This window comes from Vigna umbellata, chromosome 4 (genome assembly GCF_029865625.1).
Source record: "Vigna umbellata cultivar VRB3 chromosome 4, Vumbellata_1.0, whole genome shotgun sequence".
Taxonomy (NCBI): Eukaryota; Viridiplantae; Streptophyta; class Magnoliopsida; order Fabales; family Fabaceae; genus Vigna; species Vigna umbellata.
Window position 1 is genome coordinate 58,326,671 of NC_142168.1, and position 20,561 is coordinate 58,347,231.

The window sequence follows — 20,561 nt, forward strand, 5'->3', positions numbered from 1 at the left end:
ATAAAATAGTTTTTACTACCATATGATAAAAAGTCATCATCATTAATGTCTCTATTTTTTTTCACTATAAAAATCAACCATTTTTTGAACAATTATTCTCAACTATTTAGTTTATATTTTAATAAGTAATTTTTTTAATATTGAGATGATAAAAAAGATAAATAGATAGGTGAAAGGAGACAAGGAAGGTGGATGTTTTTCCAATGCGAAGCATTTTTCAACGTATTTGATAGCACCATTTTACCATCATCATCATCCTAACCGGATTTAGCCTGCACTTATTTTCTAACAATGCACGAGTAAATCAAATAATAAAACCCATTTAAGCTTTTGACAGTGTCATTATTATTTTTTTAATCTTTCGTACAGTGATTCTGACAGTGATTAACAAATAATCTATCCACGTGGCCACCAAAGTTTTGCCAATGCCACTTCACCCTTATTTTATATATAAATTATGTTTGTGTTACTTTGTTCTGTTAACATTAATTTTAGGTATTCTTTGGATTTTTATACCATAATTATTTTTAACTAGTAGAAACTCATGCGTTTTTCTTTTGTGCTTGTATTTTTTATTTTTTACTGTAAGTATACAATTTAGTTAAAAAGATAATTAAATTTAAATAAATGACCACTTAAAAGGGAAAAATATTAAGAAAAGTATCTTAGTTTAAAAATGAATAAATTTAAATAAGTAATCACTTAAAAAAGTTAAGTTTAAAAATAATATTTTACTTTTAATTAGGTAAAAATCTCATTTATTCTCTTTTTATTTGACTAGACAGAAGAAAAACGAAATTAGTCTTTCTTAAAAAGAAAAGTTAAATAAATTTAGAACATGTAACCGTGAATATTGATAATTTTGTTTTCAACTCTTCTTCAGTGTTTTTTATTATATTTCTTATGTGTGTGCGCTTTATTCTTTTGTAGGGATTTTGGGGAGATGATTTGAGTGGATTTGAGGATAATTTTTTGTTGTTTTTTTAGTGGATTTGTGGGTAATTGAGAGTGGATTTGGAAGTAAAGTTTGTAAGAATTAGTGTATGATTTGATTGATGTGACAGATTTTAAAAATTAGTTTAATTGGTAGAAATTAAAGATTACCAAAATACCCCTAATTATTAAAGTAATATAAAATGATAATTGTTAATGTTATATTTAAATGTAAAAATGTTTATAAAGAAAAAAAAATTAATTTTTAAAATTAAAAAAAATTGTAATTTAATAAATTGAAATAATTTTTTTAATAAGTTTAGCTATTTAGTAAATTGAAATAATTTTTTTTATAAGAGAGAAAAAAAATAAAAATTAATTTTGAAAATAAAATAAATTTGTATTTAAGTAAAATAAATAACTATGTGATATTTAATTATTGCTATTAATAGAATATTTGATTAAGTAAAAATAAAATCATGTAATTAGTTATTATATATTTTATTTCTTTAATTAATTATTCACTTAACCCTAATAAATGAAATATTAATTAATAATAGCATTTTGAAGGCATTTAAAACATACAATAAAACTTATTATCTTTTTATTGTTTTTTCAATGTTGGTAAAAATCTAGGCAAGGTGGCATAACAAAGTCATGCAAACAACAATTTTTCTCCACCTGTGTTCTTCATCATTTTGTTTTAATAGTTTCAAAACAATGATTCAGAAACCTCAAAACATACATCATCGTTTAACATGTTTCCTTTTCTGGCCACCCTTTCCTTTAGTGTGTCTATCACCGTCTTTTTTTCATGGCCACGCAGTTGCCGCACGTCGTAGCTAGTGTGACAGCGGCATGGTTTTGAAGGAAGGAGAGGAGGAGGTAAGGTGACGTGGAACGTGGTGCTAAAAAGGTGGAAATGAATTTTCATAGTGGTGGGGCGCGAGGAAATGTGAGACTAGTAGGTGGTGGAAAAATTTGGAATCTATTAGAAATATTACTTTGGATTTGGCTTGTCATTCAGAAATGGCAAGGGTTAAATATGACAATTTGAAATAATTCCTTCCAAATTCGAGCACTTCCACGGGTTAAAAAAAGGGATGTATCTCGTAATTCTTCGCTCTCTCTTCTTCGCATATCTGCTGAAGTAAACATTAGAGATGTTGCAAATCTGTCGTCGCTATTTTTTGTGAACAGGAAAATCACTTAGGCCTTGTTTTTTGGAGTGAATTTGAGAGAGTGGATTTGAGCGGATTTGAGAGAATTTGAAGATAAATTTTTTTTATCGTTTATTTGAGTGAATTTGGAAGTAAATGAGAGTGAATTTGGAAGTAAATGAGAGTGAATTTAGAAATAAATTTTTTTAATATTAGTATAAAATTGTATTAAAGTGACAAATTAAAAAAAATTATTTTCAAATTCACTCTCATTTACCTCCAAATTTACTCAAATAAACGATAAAAATATTTATCTTCAAATTCTTTCAAATCCTCTCAAATTCACTCAAAAAAACAAGACCTTAATGCCAACACACGCGTAGTGAAATAATTTTGTCCAAACATCGTGTTCAAACATATTTTCACTAAATACAATTGTGTATTAAAATATTAATTAAGTGTGTATCCATAAAGATTTGTCAAGATTATTCACTGTTTACCTTTATATTCAATGGAACAATGTTTTTGCAACTAGATTTTGATTGAATAGATTAATAAAATCTGAATTTAGGAAAACGATAGTTAAAATGTGTGGTGAGGTTGGATTTCATTCCATTTTTTCAATTATATATATTGCTATCATTCTTAATGGATGTTATGTTTTAATGTTTTAAGGTAACAATCCTCGATTATTTAAAAGCAACTTCAATGATATGCTTATACACATCTATTAGTGGTTTTATATAGAATAAAAGTAAATAAAATATTAGTTACTTATTTTATGTTAAAGAAGATAACATGCTAACTGAATTGGTTTTAAGAAAAAAAAAATCTTTTAAGGTTTAAAAACATATTAAAAAGATTCTTATGAATATTTTTGACATAATTGGAATGACATGCAGTATTTTATATTTCTAAATATAAAATATTATTTTAAAATATAGAATCTAAAATTTATTTTTATTTTATAGTTCAAAATATAAAATATTAATATTTAACGTTATAAGTTATATAATCTATGAATTTTTCTAGATTACTAAATCTTGAACTGAAATTAAAAATCATAAATTATTGTGTAAAATTATGGACGGCAGAAAGAAGGGTTAAATATGTTTTTAGTCCCTGAACTATCAAGCGATTTTGGTTTTAGTCCCTACTCAGAACTTTGATGGTTTTTAGTCCTTATTGTTTTGAAACTCTGAGTAATAGTCCTTAAAATTGGACGGTGTTAAGTTTCAGTGGATGTGGCAAACGGCGTTGCCACGTGATAACTGATCTGCTCTATTCTCTGTCTGCCACGTTGGATGTTTAAGTGTTTGGACTGAGATTAAGTTAGTTAACCACTTCGTGATCTTTTATAAATCAGATTTGAAGAAGTTGGGTTCTTCTTCGTGGCTGCAGCTGGTTGCTGTTACAGTAAACTCGACCAGACATAAATCAGTTTGAACATTTTTCAAACGCAAACTCAAGCACAAATACAGAGGCACTCAGTCTCACCAAAATCTAAAAGAGAGGAATGAGAAAGACAAAAATTAGATCTTACATCAAACTTACTATTACAGTAAACTCGACTAGGCATAAATCAGTTTTCACAGTAAATTTTTCAAACGCAAACTCAAGCACAAATACAGAGGCACTCGGTCTCACCAAAATCTAAAAGACGGGAATGAGTAACACATCAGATACAACCTACCAATCCATTATCTCGTTACTGTTGTTGGTTTGGAGGGTTTGGGGGAGGAGGCATGCCAGGTCGAGGAGGACCAAACACCGGAACACCGCTGCCAGGTGGTGGGGGCATGCCGGGGCGAGGTGGAGGAGGCGCATGCATACCAGGGCGCGGAGGAGCCGGAGGTCCTCTCACCATCTATCCCAGAGAAGGAGGTCCCATGGGGCGCTGTCCAAACTGCGGGGGAGGAACGGAGAACTGAGGTGGACCGCCACCAGGTCTTGGAGGAACAAATTGTCCGGGTGGCATCGGAGGAGGCGGACCCCTGGCCATGGGGGGAGGAGCGAATTGCCCTGGCATCTGCCCCGGTGGACGCATAACCGGCGGACCGCCAGGATACGGCGGCGCATTGAGCTGCGGTGGACGCGAGATCTACGGCTGCATCATGCCCGGGGCAGGGCCGCCAATGCTGCGAACTAGGCCGGCGAGACCAGGCTGGGCCTGGACAACGAGAGCGGGAGGAATGTCTCTTCCGGCGGCACGACCGATGTCGGGGCCGACGAGTGCGGCGGCACCGACGGCCTTTGAGTGGGACTCTTCTGGCGGAGGTGATCCCTCGACGGTCATGGAGATGACCTCCTCGCTGCGGAGGAGTACAAGACCGAGCGTGCGGCGGTCCTCACGGTCACGAAGAAGAACCCAACTTCTTCAAATCTGATTTATAAAAGATCACTGAGTGGTTAACTAACTTAATCTCAGTTAAAACACTTAAACATCCAACGTGGCAGACAGAGAATAAAGCATATCAGTGATCACGTGGCAACGCCGTTTGCCACATCCACTTAAACTTAACACCGTCTAATTTTAAGGACTATTACTCAGAGTTTCAAAACAATAAAGACTGAAAACCATCAAAGTTTTGAGTAGGGACTAAAACCAAAATCGCTTGATAGTTCAGGGACTAAAAACATATTTAACCCCAGAATTGTACAGTGAATACCTTTTTATAGCCTTTTTTAGAGCCGCGTCTTCCTACAATATTTTCAAATTGAGAAATATTTTAGAAAATATTATTGGTAAATAAGTTAATCAATAAAAAATTGTTTATGAAATATTTTTCATTTTTCTGTAAAATAATATAAGAGTTTTAAAATGTCTGATTTTTATTAAGATAAACTTTAAAATGAAAGAACGGAGAAAATAACAGATTATAATTGAGAAAAAAAAATGAAACTATATAGAATAACTTTCCATCTTACTTTCTTTACGTTATTGTCCGTATTTGTCTCATTAGAATCTTTTAAGGACATGTTTTTTTCAATATCTTTTTCAATAATCAATTTAAAACGACCTTTAAATTTAAGGATAAATTTAAATATAACTTTTTTACTTAAAAACACTATTAAATGATGTAACGCAAATTACTCTAATACATACTTAATTGGATTGTTTCGATATTTTTATAAATAATTATAATAAACTAGTAAATTTCAAAAAATATAGTATGGTATAAATTTTTTCTCTATCATTTAATTAAAAATCATCACAAATTTTCTAAACAATCATGCGTAATAAGTTTGCATATTTTTGTAGTAATTGTCTTAAAAACCATATCAACAAATATTTTTAACAATGAATAAAAGTTAAACTATTTTTTTATCTTATTGTAAAATTAAGATAGAAACTAAATTACCAAAACATGCTATTTTGAATCAAATGGTTCAAAGAGAAGGAAGAATAACCTTTGTCTAGATGGTTATAACCTACGAAGCATAAAAGCCGCCGGAATTCTCCAAAGAAAAAGAAAGCCCTTGTTTTGAGTGCAAATCGAAGGCATGGGGTTGACGAATTTCGTGCTGACCGTGGCGGGTGTAAGCGCCGTTGTGCTTCTCCTCAGGAGTGACGTCAAGCAATCTGCCTCCATCTTCCGCCGCAACGTCAAGCACATTCGTAACTGGCTTGAAGAAGAATCTGCCGCCTCTTCCAAGTCACTACTTTTACTCTCTTTCTTCTTATTTTTAATTAAAGTTTGAGTTTTTTTCGGGTAATCGTAAAAGAGAGACTGAATTGGAATTTGGGTTTTGGAGGAGTGAAATTTTATCTGAGATTGAACATTGTAAATCGTTGAGTAAAACATTTTAGGTTTTTTTTTTTTAAGCAAACATATTGATTAGTATGGATATGTGTTATGTGTTTTCTTCCTTAATTGATGGCTAAGAGAACCCCTGAGAATTGATAGGAGAAATGAAACTGATATTTGATTTCAATTCTAGAAACATGCTGACATAGAGAGCTCTATGGGATGTAATCCTTTAGATGGGCTGGTGTGGTACTAATCGTTTTGGACCTTGCATTAGTCAAATGGGCTGTGGTCTGATTTCTAACAATAAGCTTTGGGGTTAGTGTGTTAGCAAGGAGAGAGACCATGGAACTGATGGCAACTGGGAACATTCATTTGTGCTTTGCAATGATGCTGCTGCTAGTGTGAATAAGTATGGCTGAGATTGAAATACCAAAAGATAACCGTTCTCTTAAGCAATAACTCCTTTAAAAACCCCATTAGCAGGAATAGTCAAAATGAGAAAAAAGAGCATGGTACATGTCTGTATATATTATTTGAAATTGTAGGATAAGTATTAATAGATCCCAAAATACCATACCTTAAGTATTTACAACAATAAGAATACTAATAATGTACTTGCTATAGTATGATGTTTAAATATTAAAGAAAGAACCTGTATGGAATGATTCCCGAGGCATATGTTTGCTTTAATGAGTCGTTGATTTGTGGGTAAGATGATAAAAAAAATATGTGGAAGCGTAGATTGCCATGTTTGATCATTTCAATGATTATGATATGTCAAGACTTGTTTGATGAGTAATGGGATGAAAATAAGGGTTGAGTCATGCATTGCAAGGATTGCAGACACATGATTATTTATGCGCATTTTGATCAAGTAGTCCTATTATTTAGGATAATGGTCACTACCTGTAATGTAACTAGTGACTGATTCTGTGTGCGGAAAGCTATCCTTGACCAATATCACTGGGTTGGAGAATGTTCTTCGATCATATTCTGCCTCAGACAGATAACAAATCCTTCATGAAGCGGATATGATCAGTTGACTGATCAATGGATTATTTGAAATTGCCTAGTGAGCTCATAGGACGTCATATCTATTGACCTCTTAAACTGTTGAAATGTGCTGATTATTTAAAAATGAAAATCGAATTCTACAATGACTAAGATGTTTGTGCTGATTGAAATTTATTGCCACTTGGATTATCGAAATGTGTCCATGAAATCTGTTTTGCCAGATTTGAATATTTGAAATCATTCTCTCCTTTTTGAGGTTAGAGAATTCATAGAAAACCCCCTACGCTCTTTGCGTAATAAAATAATGCGTAATCTTGTTGTACTAGTAAGAGTGTCTCAATGCTTATGTTGTAACATAATTTGTGTCATCTTTATAGGTCAATGGAGAAGTCCACTCCCAAAGAACTTGATTCAAAGGTTCCTCCTAAAGACATTCATAAGGAGGACAAACATTAATGTTTATGCAGGTGATGCGGATGTTACTGCAGTAATTGTGTTTTTGTGTTTCTTACTGTCTTTTAATGGATACATGTTTTTGAGTCTTTACTACATATTACTCTTGTATAGTCGGAAATAATATGGCATGATAATTTTGGTTATTCCTCATTCCAATTGGCTGTAAGTTCTTCGAATTTAAGATGTTGACTTTGGATTGCAAGTCATTTTACCACACTGTAAGGTGATCTGTATTTTAACCGAAACTTAGAGATAGTTTTAGGGGAAAAATAACTCAAGACATAAATCTAAATTTACTCTTATTTCCCTCTCTTTTTCTTTTCCTATGTTGGCGTCTATAGTAATATGGTTCAACTCCGGACCTTTTCAAACCAATCAAGAACAAATGTTGAGTTTGTTTGGATGTGATTTAGATTTGGTCTGATCTGAAATTACTTGACCATTGAGGTTGGGTCAGTTTTCAGCATGTCTCAATCCAGTTGAACATTCATATCCAAGTTCTAATCCTGTTCAGGTTATGGGGACTAATAGGATCCATTTACACCAGTTGTAGGGTCTCTGGAGAAACACTTATGAAATTGTAATATTGCAAATTTAAATTATATAACTGTAGAACTTACGTTATTAGTCGGTCGATTTTTAAAATTGAATTAAGTATAAAATTTATTTTTTAATATAATATCAGAACTATTTCAAATATATTTGAAATTTGTTGTTTGTTGAATTTATTATGTCTTGCTATTGAATCTTGAATCATCCATTATGTCTAATATCATACTAAAAAATGTTTATGTATAATAAATCAATTGTAGTTTATTTCCACTAACCTCCACTTCATACCTTCAGGTTAATAAATGTCCTCAACATGATTATGGCTATGAAATTTGTTGTGCTTGTAATAGTTCCTTGGTTGTTCATTCTTTTAGTACTAATTATTTAATTTTTTTAGTAGGTCTATTTTTTAAGTTTATGTCTTTTTAAATATATTTAAAAGTAAGCCTTATTGACTTATCTATATCTCAAAGTCTAAAGTTTCTAGAAATACACAAAGCATCATTTGAGGCTTTTCAAATTTCATAATTAGTTTTATACTCTCTACGTAATTTTGGAATAAAAATATCATGGAAAATATTTCATGAATTATCTACTCAATTTATTCACTTATTTATTTATGAAATGGGTTTGGGACTTTGAGGCAAGTGGCGTATACATGAAGGAAAAAATAATTTTCTTTCTTCAAAGTAGCTTAGCCATCTTGAATTTGAATTAGAGACCTCGTCCTTAAAATAAATCACGCACTATAATATAAAACATGATATTCTAAAAAAAATACAAGACTTGTATTAATATGGACTACTTAAGCTATCTACACCATAAAAATTCTGTTTTCAGTATTTCATAAAAATTAAACTAATATTATATTTTTATATTTGATAAGTGATCATCACAAGAGTATAAAACCAACTTTAATTTATATTTTAAACTTGTATTAACTCCCCCGAATATCAATATCTTCATACCCATATTTTGACAGAAAATTATTTGATAGCTAATTTCGTAACCAATTTAATGTTATTTAATGCATACACTCTTTAACAAATTTAATATTATTTTGTAATCCCGAAATTAATATATCTAGTTTGACTTGGACAAATATTAATTTTAAGGTTATATATATATATATATATATATATATATAAAAGAAAAATATTCTACTCTCTTTCTCTTTCTCTTTCTCATCCTTAATAATTAATATATGGATTTTACAGTCAATTAATGGTTATTTGCATAATATTTTTACAATAGACATACAATATTATATTTCTTTTCATTCTTTGCATTATTACATGTTTGTCTTATCTCCGCATAATTAAAATTAAATTAAAAAGTTATTACAAAGGATAAATTTATTACCGTTTTTACTCTTAAAAGACATAGACACATTGTCTTAGAGTAAATCTTTAAAATACGCTTATGTTAATATATTAAAAGAAATTATTATATTTTAAAATATCAAAATTAGTGTATATTAATATATTTTGAAGACATAATGAAATAATGACCCAAAAAATTCAACAAAAACCCAAATTTGTAATGAAGTTTGCTCAAACTTCAGAATTTCAATTAGCTTCCACATTGATGTGTAATATTATAATATGTGCACATTCTGAACAGTTATTGGAAAGCTAAAGCTAGCTAAGACTGCACATAAGCAGTAGAACTCTTCAATAATGCATCGTAGTGGCCATAACCATCATAAATCACTCCAATAGGGTTGTCCTTCCCATATTCCTCACCGTATTCAGCTATAACTTTAAGGTTACTCGAATTCTTATCTTGCATTACCACTGTTATTGGCATCCTACGACCACAATCATTATCATTATCAGACATAAAATAATCATAATTAGAACATAATTCTAACTCAATTCCATAAAATTTATTTATAAGATAGATTTACACTCACTTATATATTATAATATATAAATTGATTTTATTTCTATTCAACATAAATTAAGTTATACTCATATGACTTACAAGAAATAGACTTAACTGTAAAACATGTGAGGACATGAGAAGTTCAGGTTCTCCTCCCCATATGTGGGGCTTTCGCATCTGTATCGTATAGGTCTCAAAATCACCTTCTAGAAACCTGTTTTACAAGTTAATAATCACAAAAATCTCAGCATGAAACTTCAAAATTATGCACTATTACAAGTAAACATACATGCTACCTGCAGTTGCTTAATGAGAAATAGCTGCTGCATATAAATATGAATACGTATTTTTTCAGACAAACTAGTTAAAGTAGGACCTACTGAAAGGATTCATGAAAAAGATTTCAAATTTTATAAATATGAAGCATTTCAAATTAGAAGATTGAGATGAATTGTCATTCTTTTTAGATAACTTACCACTCTGTGTCTGCCCTCCTCTTGATGAATTCATCAACAACCTGCAGAAAAACAAGATTTGATGTTTTCCCATAATTTGAAACGTGAAACAATCAGTTTTCAAGGAGGATATACATGATCAGATATTTGAGCTGAAAAATAGTCATAATCTATTTGCAAATTTTAGGTAGATGGGGGAGAAAACAGTACTTTGGCTCTAAGTTCATCTGCAAGTTCTCTTTGCCTACTAAGACTTGGAGATGGTTCACCTGATCTGAGGCATGCACCGTAGACCACAGCCCTAAACAAACATCTACCGTCTCCTGGAATGCCTGCAATATGGTGCAAGAAGTTAATCATAGCAAATTTTCTATTGTAATCTTGCAACATGCAGTGATGTATATGCATACTTTTCAAGTTGAGAGGTTACTCCTATCGATTTAAAATTGGAGTGTCATGAATAAGTTAATCTGCAGTTACTGTGTACTAAAAAACTACAAGTAACAAACAAACATCATAAGCAAACATCATAAGCATCATGTAGGAAAACGGATTCAACTATTACAGTTCAGAAGCAATTGAAGCAGAATAATATGGTAGCAATAAAATGAAACTAGCAAAACATACGAATTATTGGAAGGTTGTTACCGAGCGATTTTTCTGGCTGTGGCATCACTTGAACGGCAAACTAATGCTAAACCAGGTACTGCATAAATTAAGAAAAAGAATAACAGTATATTGTTCTTGTCTTTTGAGTTTGGAGTTTGGATTATTAGGCATTTCCACCAAACTTTTCTACTCCTTTTCATCTATTCTTTTGCTTGATTTGTGGCATAAATTTCAGCACCAGAATCTGGTTCTCTTTTCCTTCTTTTTTTCTTTTTACTTTTTCTTTATACCCAATTCATTCTGCCAATAATCAAACGTTTCAAAATCAATGGAACAGATGTATTTTTTTTTCTTGAAAAAATCCTGCATTTTGTTTTCTTTTTGGCCGTGTGTTTAGCTTCACATGTCTGAGTTGAAGAGTAGATTCTCCTTCTGTATTTGATTTTGAATTGAAACAACTTTAGATGAAAAACAAATATAGTGAACTTTTATAATTGACTTGTTTTATCTAATGAGCTGTTGCTTATTAGATAAATGCATTTTGAGTTAACATTTGAATGTCACTGTGATGCCCGCCATGTGAAACTTCTTCAGAATCGAGTAATGATTTCAAAATTGGTGGGTGGCTCACACTAAAAGATTGTCAAATAATACAAACTCTGCAGCATGAGATATTGAAGATGTCGCTTTGAAATACAGGTTTTGATGTAACTATCAACCAAACTGGTTGGACCCCAATAAATTGTGGACAAAGCTCTTCAACAGTGTGAATATTGGAATCCTATTATTCTCTATTGATAAGGAATCGGTTCTTTGGCCTCCACCTTTGTTTCTTGTCTTGTGTGAAGTTGTTGTATTTTGTTCTTTGCTAATTTTGATAATTTAGTAATTTGTAACTTTATGGAGAAATAGGCGAGCTATCAAAATGTTTCATTGAGTAATATGCCATAAAATGTTTTTTCCAAAGAAACAAAGTCGAACATCAGTAGCTGATGTTTTTTATCGTGTTTTTAACTGTATAGAATTTTAAGATAGTAATGCAAAATTTACTTTTACTTCGTCGCTAATTACCTATATTCAGAAAATCATCAGTTATAACTGTATACTTTTGCTCGAAAGTCCCCACTCCATCGTCACTAATCATATTAAGGTAGTAGTGCGTTTTTCTACAAACATATAATTCCCCTCCATAAATGTTTCGTTTGTATTAGGATTTCTGTCAGCATTATGTCTAAACAAACAAAAAAAAACAAATCATTTTAGTTGTTAGAAAAAAAACAAAAATCAAAAGATACCTTGCAGCTGGCACACTACCAGGCGAGTAACGTAACATGCAACAGCATCTATCCTAAGATACTAAGTAGTTTCTTTGCACTGGTTTCCTCGTCGTTAAGACATAATTCAAATTTACCTCAACTTTTAGAAGGGAAATGAAAAAACTCCCTTTAATGAGATCGATATAAAAAGATGGATGAGAAAAAAAAACCCATAAATAACACATGCCTGTACATCTCTTCTTTGGAACCAAAAAGTAAGTAGCACCCGTGGAAACGGGTGAGAGGGTGAAAAGCAGGGCCATAAAAGTTAAGAATCGAACAGAAATTTACATGAGACTTAACACTGGTAAACAGAATAGCTCTTGCTTTTCCAGAGAAATCTAAAAGCTTTCCCTACCACCTTTCTTCTGGATATTGATTTACATAACGGTTTCGTTTCAGGAGGAGGTATAGAGAAATCACTACTTTCAGGTTCACATTGATTTGTCTCAACAGGTGAATGGTCTCGTTGACGCTGCTCTCGGAAGACCGTCAAAAGTTTCTGAGCCTTTTCTCTTCCTCTCGAGGTTCCATTTACAGATAATGACACCAACGCAGGGATAACGCCTTCTTGCAAGACCATCTCACAGCATTCCTCACTCCTGTTACACAAAATTAGGAGACAAGATGCAGCTTGCTCCTGCTCTGTGAGCTTACCAGTATCCAGCGTGGACGCCAAGGCACTTATGAGTGCAGGAGCCAAAATCATTTGCTCTCTTCCTGCTGGAGAGACAGCCATATTTATCAAAACAGCAAGGCATTTTTCTGTCAAACTGCAATCACCCTGGTCTACAAGAATGGATCGTAGGCTTTCAATGATGCCAGATGAAAGGAGATGTGGAATGTTGGAGGACAATGTAGAAATATTATAGAGTGCATGGAGGGAATCTATCTTGCACTGGACTTCTGTCTTGGCGTGAAGAATCTGGATAAGGAACTGGACAGCCTGACTCGTGCCAATCACGTCCTTGGCTTCTTCAAGGCAAGAAAGATTCAGATACAGGGCGGCTACACAACCATGGGAACTAGTTTTTGATATCATTTCCTCCAACAGTGACAAGATTCCTGCTGATATCATAATTTCCTTATTTCTGTCGAAAAAAGAAAAAATGGGCAACCTTGTGTTATTGATGATTAAAAAAAGAGAGTAGACATTGAGCCAATTACATTAATTCTATTATTTCTCAACAAACTTGATTGCGACGTGCTGAAAAAAGGGATTATCAATTTTCATCATACACTTGTGCACTATGCACGTCTTCCGTGTTTTTCTACTATGATAACATTTCTTTTGGAAATACATAGTAAAAAGATGCTTCAACAAACCAGAAAAAGGGATTTTTAATTTTCGAAAATAAGTTTAAAAGGTTTTTGCTGGACCAATGTCACTGTATTTTACTGATGTACAGGAGGTCAACCAAAATTGGCAGCAGCTGATATATGGGGTAAAGGCTATTTGAGAGCGAGAGGAGGAGCAGATTGTTGTGATACTGAAGATTTTTTAACCACAAGAAAACAAAGCAATTGTATGGAGTAAATACAAGGTGTCAATTTTGAAATAACATAACTTTTAATTTTGTAATTGTATTGAAAGCAGTTTTATTTTACCATTCAATACACACCTGTTGTTATTCACAGCCAGGTTGAAAAGAGCCATGGCTCCATTTTCAAGAGCCATCACATTCCCTTCATGCACGGCTGATTGCAGAAACTGAATAAGTGCATCAACAAATCCATTAGCCCCCATAAAAATCCTGGCTTCCTCATCGTCCCGCAGCAACAGCCTCAAATGTTCAACAACTTTGCACTTCCTCTTCCAATTGTTCCCTTCTGACAAGACTTTAAGAAAACTAAGATACCGTTCATGATCTTCTTCCTCTTGTGCAGAAAGGCCCTCAGCTGCATTCCCCCCCATTTCCTCTGAGATACCACTCTCTTCTACAGGAACAACTTTGATACCCTTCAACTTGCAAGAGCCAACACTGTTTGCAGATCTTGAATTTGTGGATTCAGTATCTGATAACGCCAATCTCCAGTAGTTAAAATCAAGAGATTCTGGAGGGCCTTCAGGAATAGGAACTCTATTCTGTTCACACCAACTAGCCACAAGACCCTTCACACAGTAATTAGGAGTCAAAGAAAGATGTGAAAGTTTCTGTTGTGTCTTTGGGCAGGTCTTGTGCCCATCTCTGAACCACTTCTCAATGCAAACCCTTTCATATGTTTGCCCAGAAGCAATTATAACAGGATCACTCATAAGTTGTAGAGATATTGGACATCGTAACTCTTCAGGCAAAACGAGCATCTGCCCTGATTCCCTATTACTAGGCTTAAAGTTAAAGGAACTAAGTTTTGAAAGCTGTCTGTCAAAGACATGACAATGACCACCGGTAATGCCATCCTCAAGAGATCTCTGAACAGTGGGAGAACAAGGTTGAGAACCCTGAGAATCATTATCATCAGAGAACTCACTTCTAAATAATTTGGAATATTTCCTCATAAGGTGTAAAAGGTAAGCAATAATTGATTCTTTCCGCTTGTCATCCTCAGCTCGAGCTCTTTCTATGAGTTTTCTAAGAGATCTTCTTTCTGCAAGAGCGGCTCTTGAAGAAGTGATTCCAATAGTAGTAGCAGCTAGATGAAAGCATTCAAGTTCACTACTGTCATTAGAATCATTAAGCTTTCTTCCCTTTTGAAGCAATGCAATTAAATCATCACCAACTTGCTTCTCTGATGGATCAAGTGCAAATACCGTATTTGCAAGTTCATTCACAATTTCATCAATCTGAACAAATGCCACTTAAAAAAAGTCAAACTATGAAGATGACTTAAAAGTGTACCATTGTGCATATACATGTGTGTTTAGATAAAAGTGTCAGAATGCTAAGAAAGCTGACTTCACAGTATTGCAAATAACATGCCTTTTGAATATTGTGTAAATAATACGTGAAAGCTCATAAATTAGGTTTCCCCTTGCTCAGATAATCAGAAAGCAATTAGCAAGGCAGAATAAAAGTGTTTACTTAATAGAGCCGGATTACCGGATCATGAACCCAGAATGGAGGTTACAAACATAAAAAAGAAAAATATAGAGAGAACCGTATGCCATTTTGTTGAAATTTCTCACCTGACAACCAATAGATTGAGGAACAATATCTTTCACCCCATTAAGACTATCCTCAAGAGCACATTTAGCCTTTTCAAATTTTAGAAGAACAGAATCTGCGGTTATAGCCTGCATCATAAGTGAAGTTATATATAAGATACTCTGCAAAATGTCTTACACATTAAATAACCTTCTCAACCAACATAAAATAACATGTACGGAGAGCTAAGGTAAATTAAATCTGCCTCACACGCCAGGAGAAAAAAATCAGAGAATGAAAGTGGAGTTGTACAATAATAATCTTACCAAGTAAAGTTTACTCGACTCTGAGCAGTGTCGAAGAACATTCTTTGTCTTTTCTAAGGCTACATGCAATGAGCATAATGCCTGAATTCCAGATTTGCTCCTAGGCCTAGCTGCTTCTAAAGAAGGGAATAATAACAATATCTTGCAGTGTATTGCCGAAAGAGACTTGCACATTTCTCCATGTAACTTCACAAGGAAAAAATATATATTTGTTAGGTGATATGTTACATCTTCACTTAAGTCACACATTAAAAGAAAATTATTCAAATGAGCTTCAAACAGTGCTTGTACCCAAAAAGAAATTGACTAATACAAAGCAATTTGTCTCCTTAGTTATACCTTATTATAAACACCTCAAACAATCTAAGTACATGCTTTACAAGGTATTAATTTACAAAATAGCATTAGAATCCAGAACATAACTTGCAATAATCAAAGATATATCATCATACCTTGGCATCGCTTGCTGCAAAACGATTTTCGTCAACCTCGGGAATATCCATCATCCACATTCACTGTGTAAACTTAGGTGCTAACTAACCTCAACTGTATAAATTAAGCAGGATCAAGAGGATGACAGAAATAAAGTTAGTAAAGTAGGATAAAAAGGAATCCTAAACCAGTTTAGAATAAAAATAAATAAAAAACAGCCAAACTGCAGCAACCAACTAACTGAACGTTCTACTACCAAAGTAGGTAGCAAGTTCGAGATATTAACCATAATTCAGTGAATTCAATATTTAATGAGAATTAAGGAGACAAATTCTTCAATCTCGTTTTTTATACGCAAAAATCATAAAGTTCACGCTATCTTCCTCACAAACAAATTTTAAAAAATGGTTGTTACGAATGCGCATTCATTTTATGCAATGAACACGCGCCAAAAAACATGTAACCAAAAAGGATAAAGTCAAATCAGTGAGGAATTAGATTTGATAAACACCTCTTAAATTTAAAATAAACAAATAACTGTCACTTTCTTTTTCAGCATTTTCTCTGCATCCAAATAGACCACAAGACTGGTAAAATATAACTAAACAGGAAAAAAGAATGTGTCGACATGACATCACGAAAAACAATACACCAACAGCTAAAATTCCATAATACACTGAATTAACACAAAATAAGAAAACACAACCACATCAATTGAACATTCTTCCACCGGAAGGAGAAGAGAAACGTTGATTGAAAACAAATTCAGGACGTGCAAATTTAAAAAATACATTGATGTCTTCATAATTCCCGCAAAAACCACAAACACACAATCACGAGCTAAGATCTTCACTCAAATTGACAACACCGAGGTACCAGATCACCTTCGGCAGTAGAAATCGAAAAACATGTTAATCGTTTATATTCAATCTTCTGAAAGAGAGAGACAGAGAGAGAGATTCCGAATCAGAGAGAATTAGTTAGGGTTTAGAAGAGAAAGACGCACCAGAGGAGAGAATAGACAGAACAAAATGATGCATGTGAAGGCGAATAAAAAAACGGGTTCTTAGATTAGCAGAAATTGAGGATCTGTGAGCTATGTTGGTTTTCGAGAGAGACAGGTATTGAGGTTGAAACCAAACAGCAAATAGTTGGGAGGAAGCGCACGAGGACAGAGGGGACAAAGGGAAAGAGGAAATGCAAACGCAGAAGAATGTGAGAGAATAGATCACACGTTACATTTCGCTATTCCCTTTCCCTTTGAACCATAACAAACTCTGCCAAATTTTTTCATCAAAATGAAAACTTTATATGCTTATACTTTTCATTCTTTGACTAATCTCTTCAACCCTAAAGATAAGATCTTGTTTTTAAGTTTATTAACAGATTAATTACTTTAACTAATAATTTATTTCTAGTTATAATATTTTTCTTAAAACATATTAAAATTGTCGGGACAAACTGTATTTTTATTCGTTTCATTATTTTTCATTTAAATAATTATTAATATATATAAGTATGCTCAATAGTTTCATGGTTAGGAATCGAGACGAAGAGCTATTTAAATATATATTTTTCTTTTACAATATTTCAAATATTGGGAAAGAAATAATATGTACAGAAATTAATACACAGTTATAGTTTTTTAAAAAAATTAAGAGAGACATCTCACATATAAAATATGTTTTTCTCAAATTTTTCACATTATTTTCGTCGTTTTAGCACTTTTACTGTTTTAGCCTTTAGATTTTAAAAAGTTCACGGTTTTGTTCTAATTTTAAATTTTATATATGTATATTTTTAATTTAAAATAATCAGATCACTTTTATCTTAAAAAAACATATTCAATACAACTGAAATAGAATAAACAAACAAAACATATATAACCCTAAAAATTAGACTAAAATGATGAGTATCTTAAAAATATGGAGATTAAAAACACAAAATAAAATATAATGATAAAAAACTATAAAGCAAGAACTCAAAAAAGAAAAAAAAAATTAATGTCATTATTTACGAACCAGCATAATTAGATTATTTAATTAAATATAACTAAGATAAGCATAAGTTGGGGACAAATTTTGGCTTTTTAGGAATGAAAATAATGTTGTTTCTCTCTCTCTCTTTCCCGCTTCACCGGCCGACACTTGCCGACCTCATGTTTGTCGCTTAGTAAACCTGTCATTTGTCATGATAGTTGCTCGGTTACAAAATTGTCCCTTTCGTTGCTTTTTTCCTTTTAAAAAATAACCAAATCTTCAGGATCTATCCGACAACTACTTTTTTTTTAAGATGTAGAGTACACAAATAATGGATCAAAAAATATCTTCTTATGTTTATTGTTGTAATATTGTTTAACTGCTTGTAATGTCGATACTATGTTCCTAATTCGTCCTTGTTCTGCAATCCAACGTGATAGGGCGGTGAACAAAATTTGTCTCCACCTTCGCATGGAAACTTGTGAATTCAATTATGTGCTTGTTGTATTAAATTTCACCCATGTTTATGTATTTAATTATATATATGAAGTAGATAAATAAACTGAACTTTTAATATTAATTTTAAGATATTAAAAAAAGATTTTGTAGGTGAATATATATATATATATATATATATATATATATATATATATATATATATATAACATCATCACGATTACTCATTTTCAATCAATATAAACAATTCTCAATATTGAGGTTAAATGCATCAAAGTTTCATTATCATTTTTTAAAATAAAATACAAAGTTAATTTTTCTTATTATAATTTACTTGTTATATAAATAATCAAATATATCTCTACATATATAGAACAGAAACTATTCATATTTTTTAACTTACATCACCCGTAAAAAAAACACACATGCAAAAGAAATCAAGAAACAAGAAACGAGAAATATAATAAAAATATAAACGTATTCGAAACTTATTTAATAATATTCACACATCTTCTTGTAAATTTTCCGTTTATTATTTCCCAAATTAAGGTTTAATGATCAAGCCGTCTCAGGTCTCAAACTTATTTGCGAGGGTGTGGTGAAAAAATAAATAAAGAGAATAAACAAAGATAAAAAATAAAATAAAAACCAAGATGGGTTGATAGAACAGAAGAGAAATGGAGGAAAACAATATTTTTTAATGCAATCTTATTTTATTTATTATTTATCATATTAAACATTATAAAAAGTCGTCATCTGTTTGGTTTTCTAATTTTACGCCCTAATTCGATTTTATTTTCTGTTGCTACTATCTGAAACAGAGAAATAGATCTTTTTAATGGCAGCAAACGTGTCCACGTAGGAGCATGAAAGAGCAAAGTGACCATACATTAGTCTCTATATATTTCAAATGTGGGCACAGACCAGACCACATTGCTCTGATTTTAACCACAAATATCACAATCATAGTCACACAAATCCGTACGGACGGTGCGTTTGTCTTTACATTCTTGAACTCGGAGAGAAGAAACTTTCAAATCAACATTTCTCTTCCCTAATAATCTACTCATTAGGTACCAACAATTTGAACATAAATAATTGCTAGGTTTAATGGTTAAATTTTTCTTATTCGGTTTAATTTCACATTTATCTTAATATCACATTACGAAAATTTAAAATTTAATTTTATAAAATTAGTTTATTGTAATGATATTTACATATATTTATATATTATAATTTGATAATATTTCTAATTATATAAGTTTTCAAGGTATTTCATTCAAACAAAAAATATGACACGTGAAAATAAATGAATTATGATAACTTTCACTAAGGTAAATTTTTAATGATTATGATCTCAAATGATTTACATATAATTTCATAGTAAAACAATAAAATTTAAGTTTAATTCAATTACATAAAATTGATTAATCAAAATAAAGTTTACATTTAATTATATAGTATAATTTTACTTTATTTATAATTGAGATGAGATCTAACATTTTTATCAAACTTAAAACTTTTATTATCTCAAGTTGAGTGGATTTGAGATTTTTAGTTCTTTAATTATCTATGCAAAAACATACTTTAACATTATTTTCTTTAGAAATCCATAATATCGTTTCAAATACATATATATTTTAAAAGTTAAACCATTAGTTTTTATCATGAGAACGTGTAAATATATATAATGTTTCAAGTATTAAAATTTAAAATATAAAAAAGTTTAACTCGAAATTGATGTCAAATGCAACACGTTTAATGATTTTTTATTTCAAGTAATCCACGTTGTAATATAGAGAATAACATTTTCAGGAATATTACGACCACACAAATGTTATTTTCTAAACATGTTTAAAAATAAGTTTGGTTAACTTTGGATATTATTGGAGATATTTTAAAAATTTGAAAATAATTAAAAATTTGTGGTTATGATGGAGTTAAAAATAACACCTTTTTTCTTTTCGCGGTGAATTTAAGTTTAATTTGATTATACAAAATAAATTCAGTAATTTAAGATGTGTGTTTAATCATATATTATAAATTAATTTTATTAATTTTTATAAATTCAAATTTTTTAAAACATAAAAAATAAGAGAGATTTTCTATTTTTGGGTAAGTCTCTTAGTAAAAATTTTCTTATATACA

The 20,561-nt window shown here is 31.6% G+C and overlaps 3 protein-coding genes and 1 pseudogene across 6 annotated transcripts; 1 reads left to right on the forward strand and 3 right to left on the reverse strand.

The window, feature by feature from the left end:
* Nucleotides 1-3,692: 3,692 nt before the first annotated feature.
* LOC148200676 (uncharacterized) lies at nt 3,693-5,072 on the reverse strand (annotated as a pseudogene).
* Nucleotides 5,073-5,497: 425 nt separating this feature from the next.
* On the forward strand, nt 5,498-7,458 carry LOC148200677 (uncharacterized). The gene is made up of 2 exons (XM_088112034.1): nt 5,498-5,749; nt 7,237-7,458. The coding sequence occupies exons 1-2, from the start codon at nt 5,598-5,600 to the stop codon at nt 7,313-7,315; spliced, it is 231 nt and encodes a 76-aa protein (XP_087968160.1). The 5' UTR covers nt 5,498-5,597; the 3' UTR covers nt 7,316-7,458.
* Nucleotides 7,459-9,403: 1,945 nt separating this feature from the next.
* Nucleotides 9,404-11,375, reverse strand: LOC148200678 (OVARIAN TUMOR DOMAIN-containing deubiquitinating enzyme 4-like). Of its 2 annotated transcripts, none has more exons than XM_088114379.1 (5): nt 10,837-11,375; nt 10,420-10,541; nt 10,231-10,271; nt 9,870-9,968; nt 9,404-9,677 (listed from the first exon to the last, which is right to left on the reverse strand). In XM_088114379.1, exons 1-5 carry the CDS (start codon nt 10,880-10,882, stop codon nt 9,512-9,514), a joined length of 474 nt encoding a protein of 157 aa, XP_087970505.1. In that variant the 5' UTR covers nt 10,883-11,375; the 3' UTR covers nt 9,404-9,511. The 2 variants fall into 2 exon arrangements, with proteins under 2 accessions (XP_087970505.1, XP_087970506.1); XM_088114380.1 differs by having other exon boundaries at nt 10,858-11,367.
* A 915-nt stretch (nt 11,376-12,290) lies between these two features.
* Nucleotides 12,291-17,266, reverse strand: LOC148200679 (U-box domain-containing protein 45-like). 3 transcript variants are annotated; one of them, XM_088113767.1, is made up of 7 exons: nt 16,985-17,266; nt 16,770-16,862; nt 15,999-16,092; nt 15,547-15,732; nt 15,262-15,369; nt 13,757-14,919; nt 12,291-13,225 (listed from the first exon to the last, which is right to left on the reverse strand). In XM_088113767.1, exons 3-7 carry the CDS (start codon nt 16,056-16,058, stop codon nt 12,433-12,435), a joined length of 2,310 nt encoding a protein of 769 aa, XP_087969893.1. In that variant the 5' UTR covers nt 16,059-16,092; nt 16,770-16,862; nt 16,985-17,266; the 3' UTR covers nt 12,291-12,432. The 3 variants fall into 3 exon arrangements, with proteins under 3 accessions (XP_087969893.1, XP_087969891.1, XP_087969892.1); XM_088113765.1 differs by lacking the exon at nt 16,770-16,862; XM_088113766.1 differs by having other exon boundaries at nt 16,770-17,266.
* Nucleotides 17,267-20,561: the final 3,295 nt, after the last annotated feature.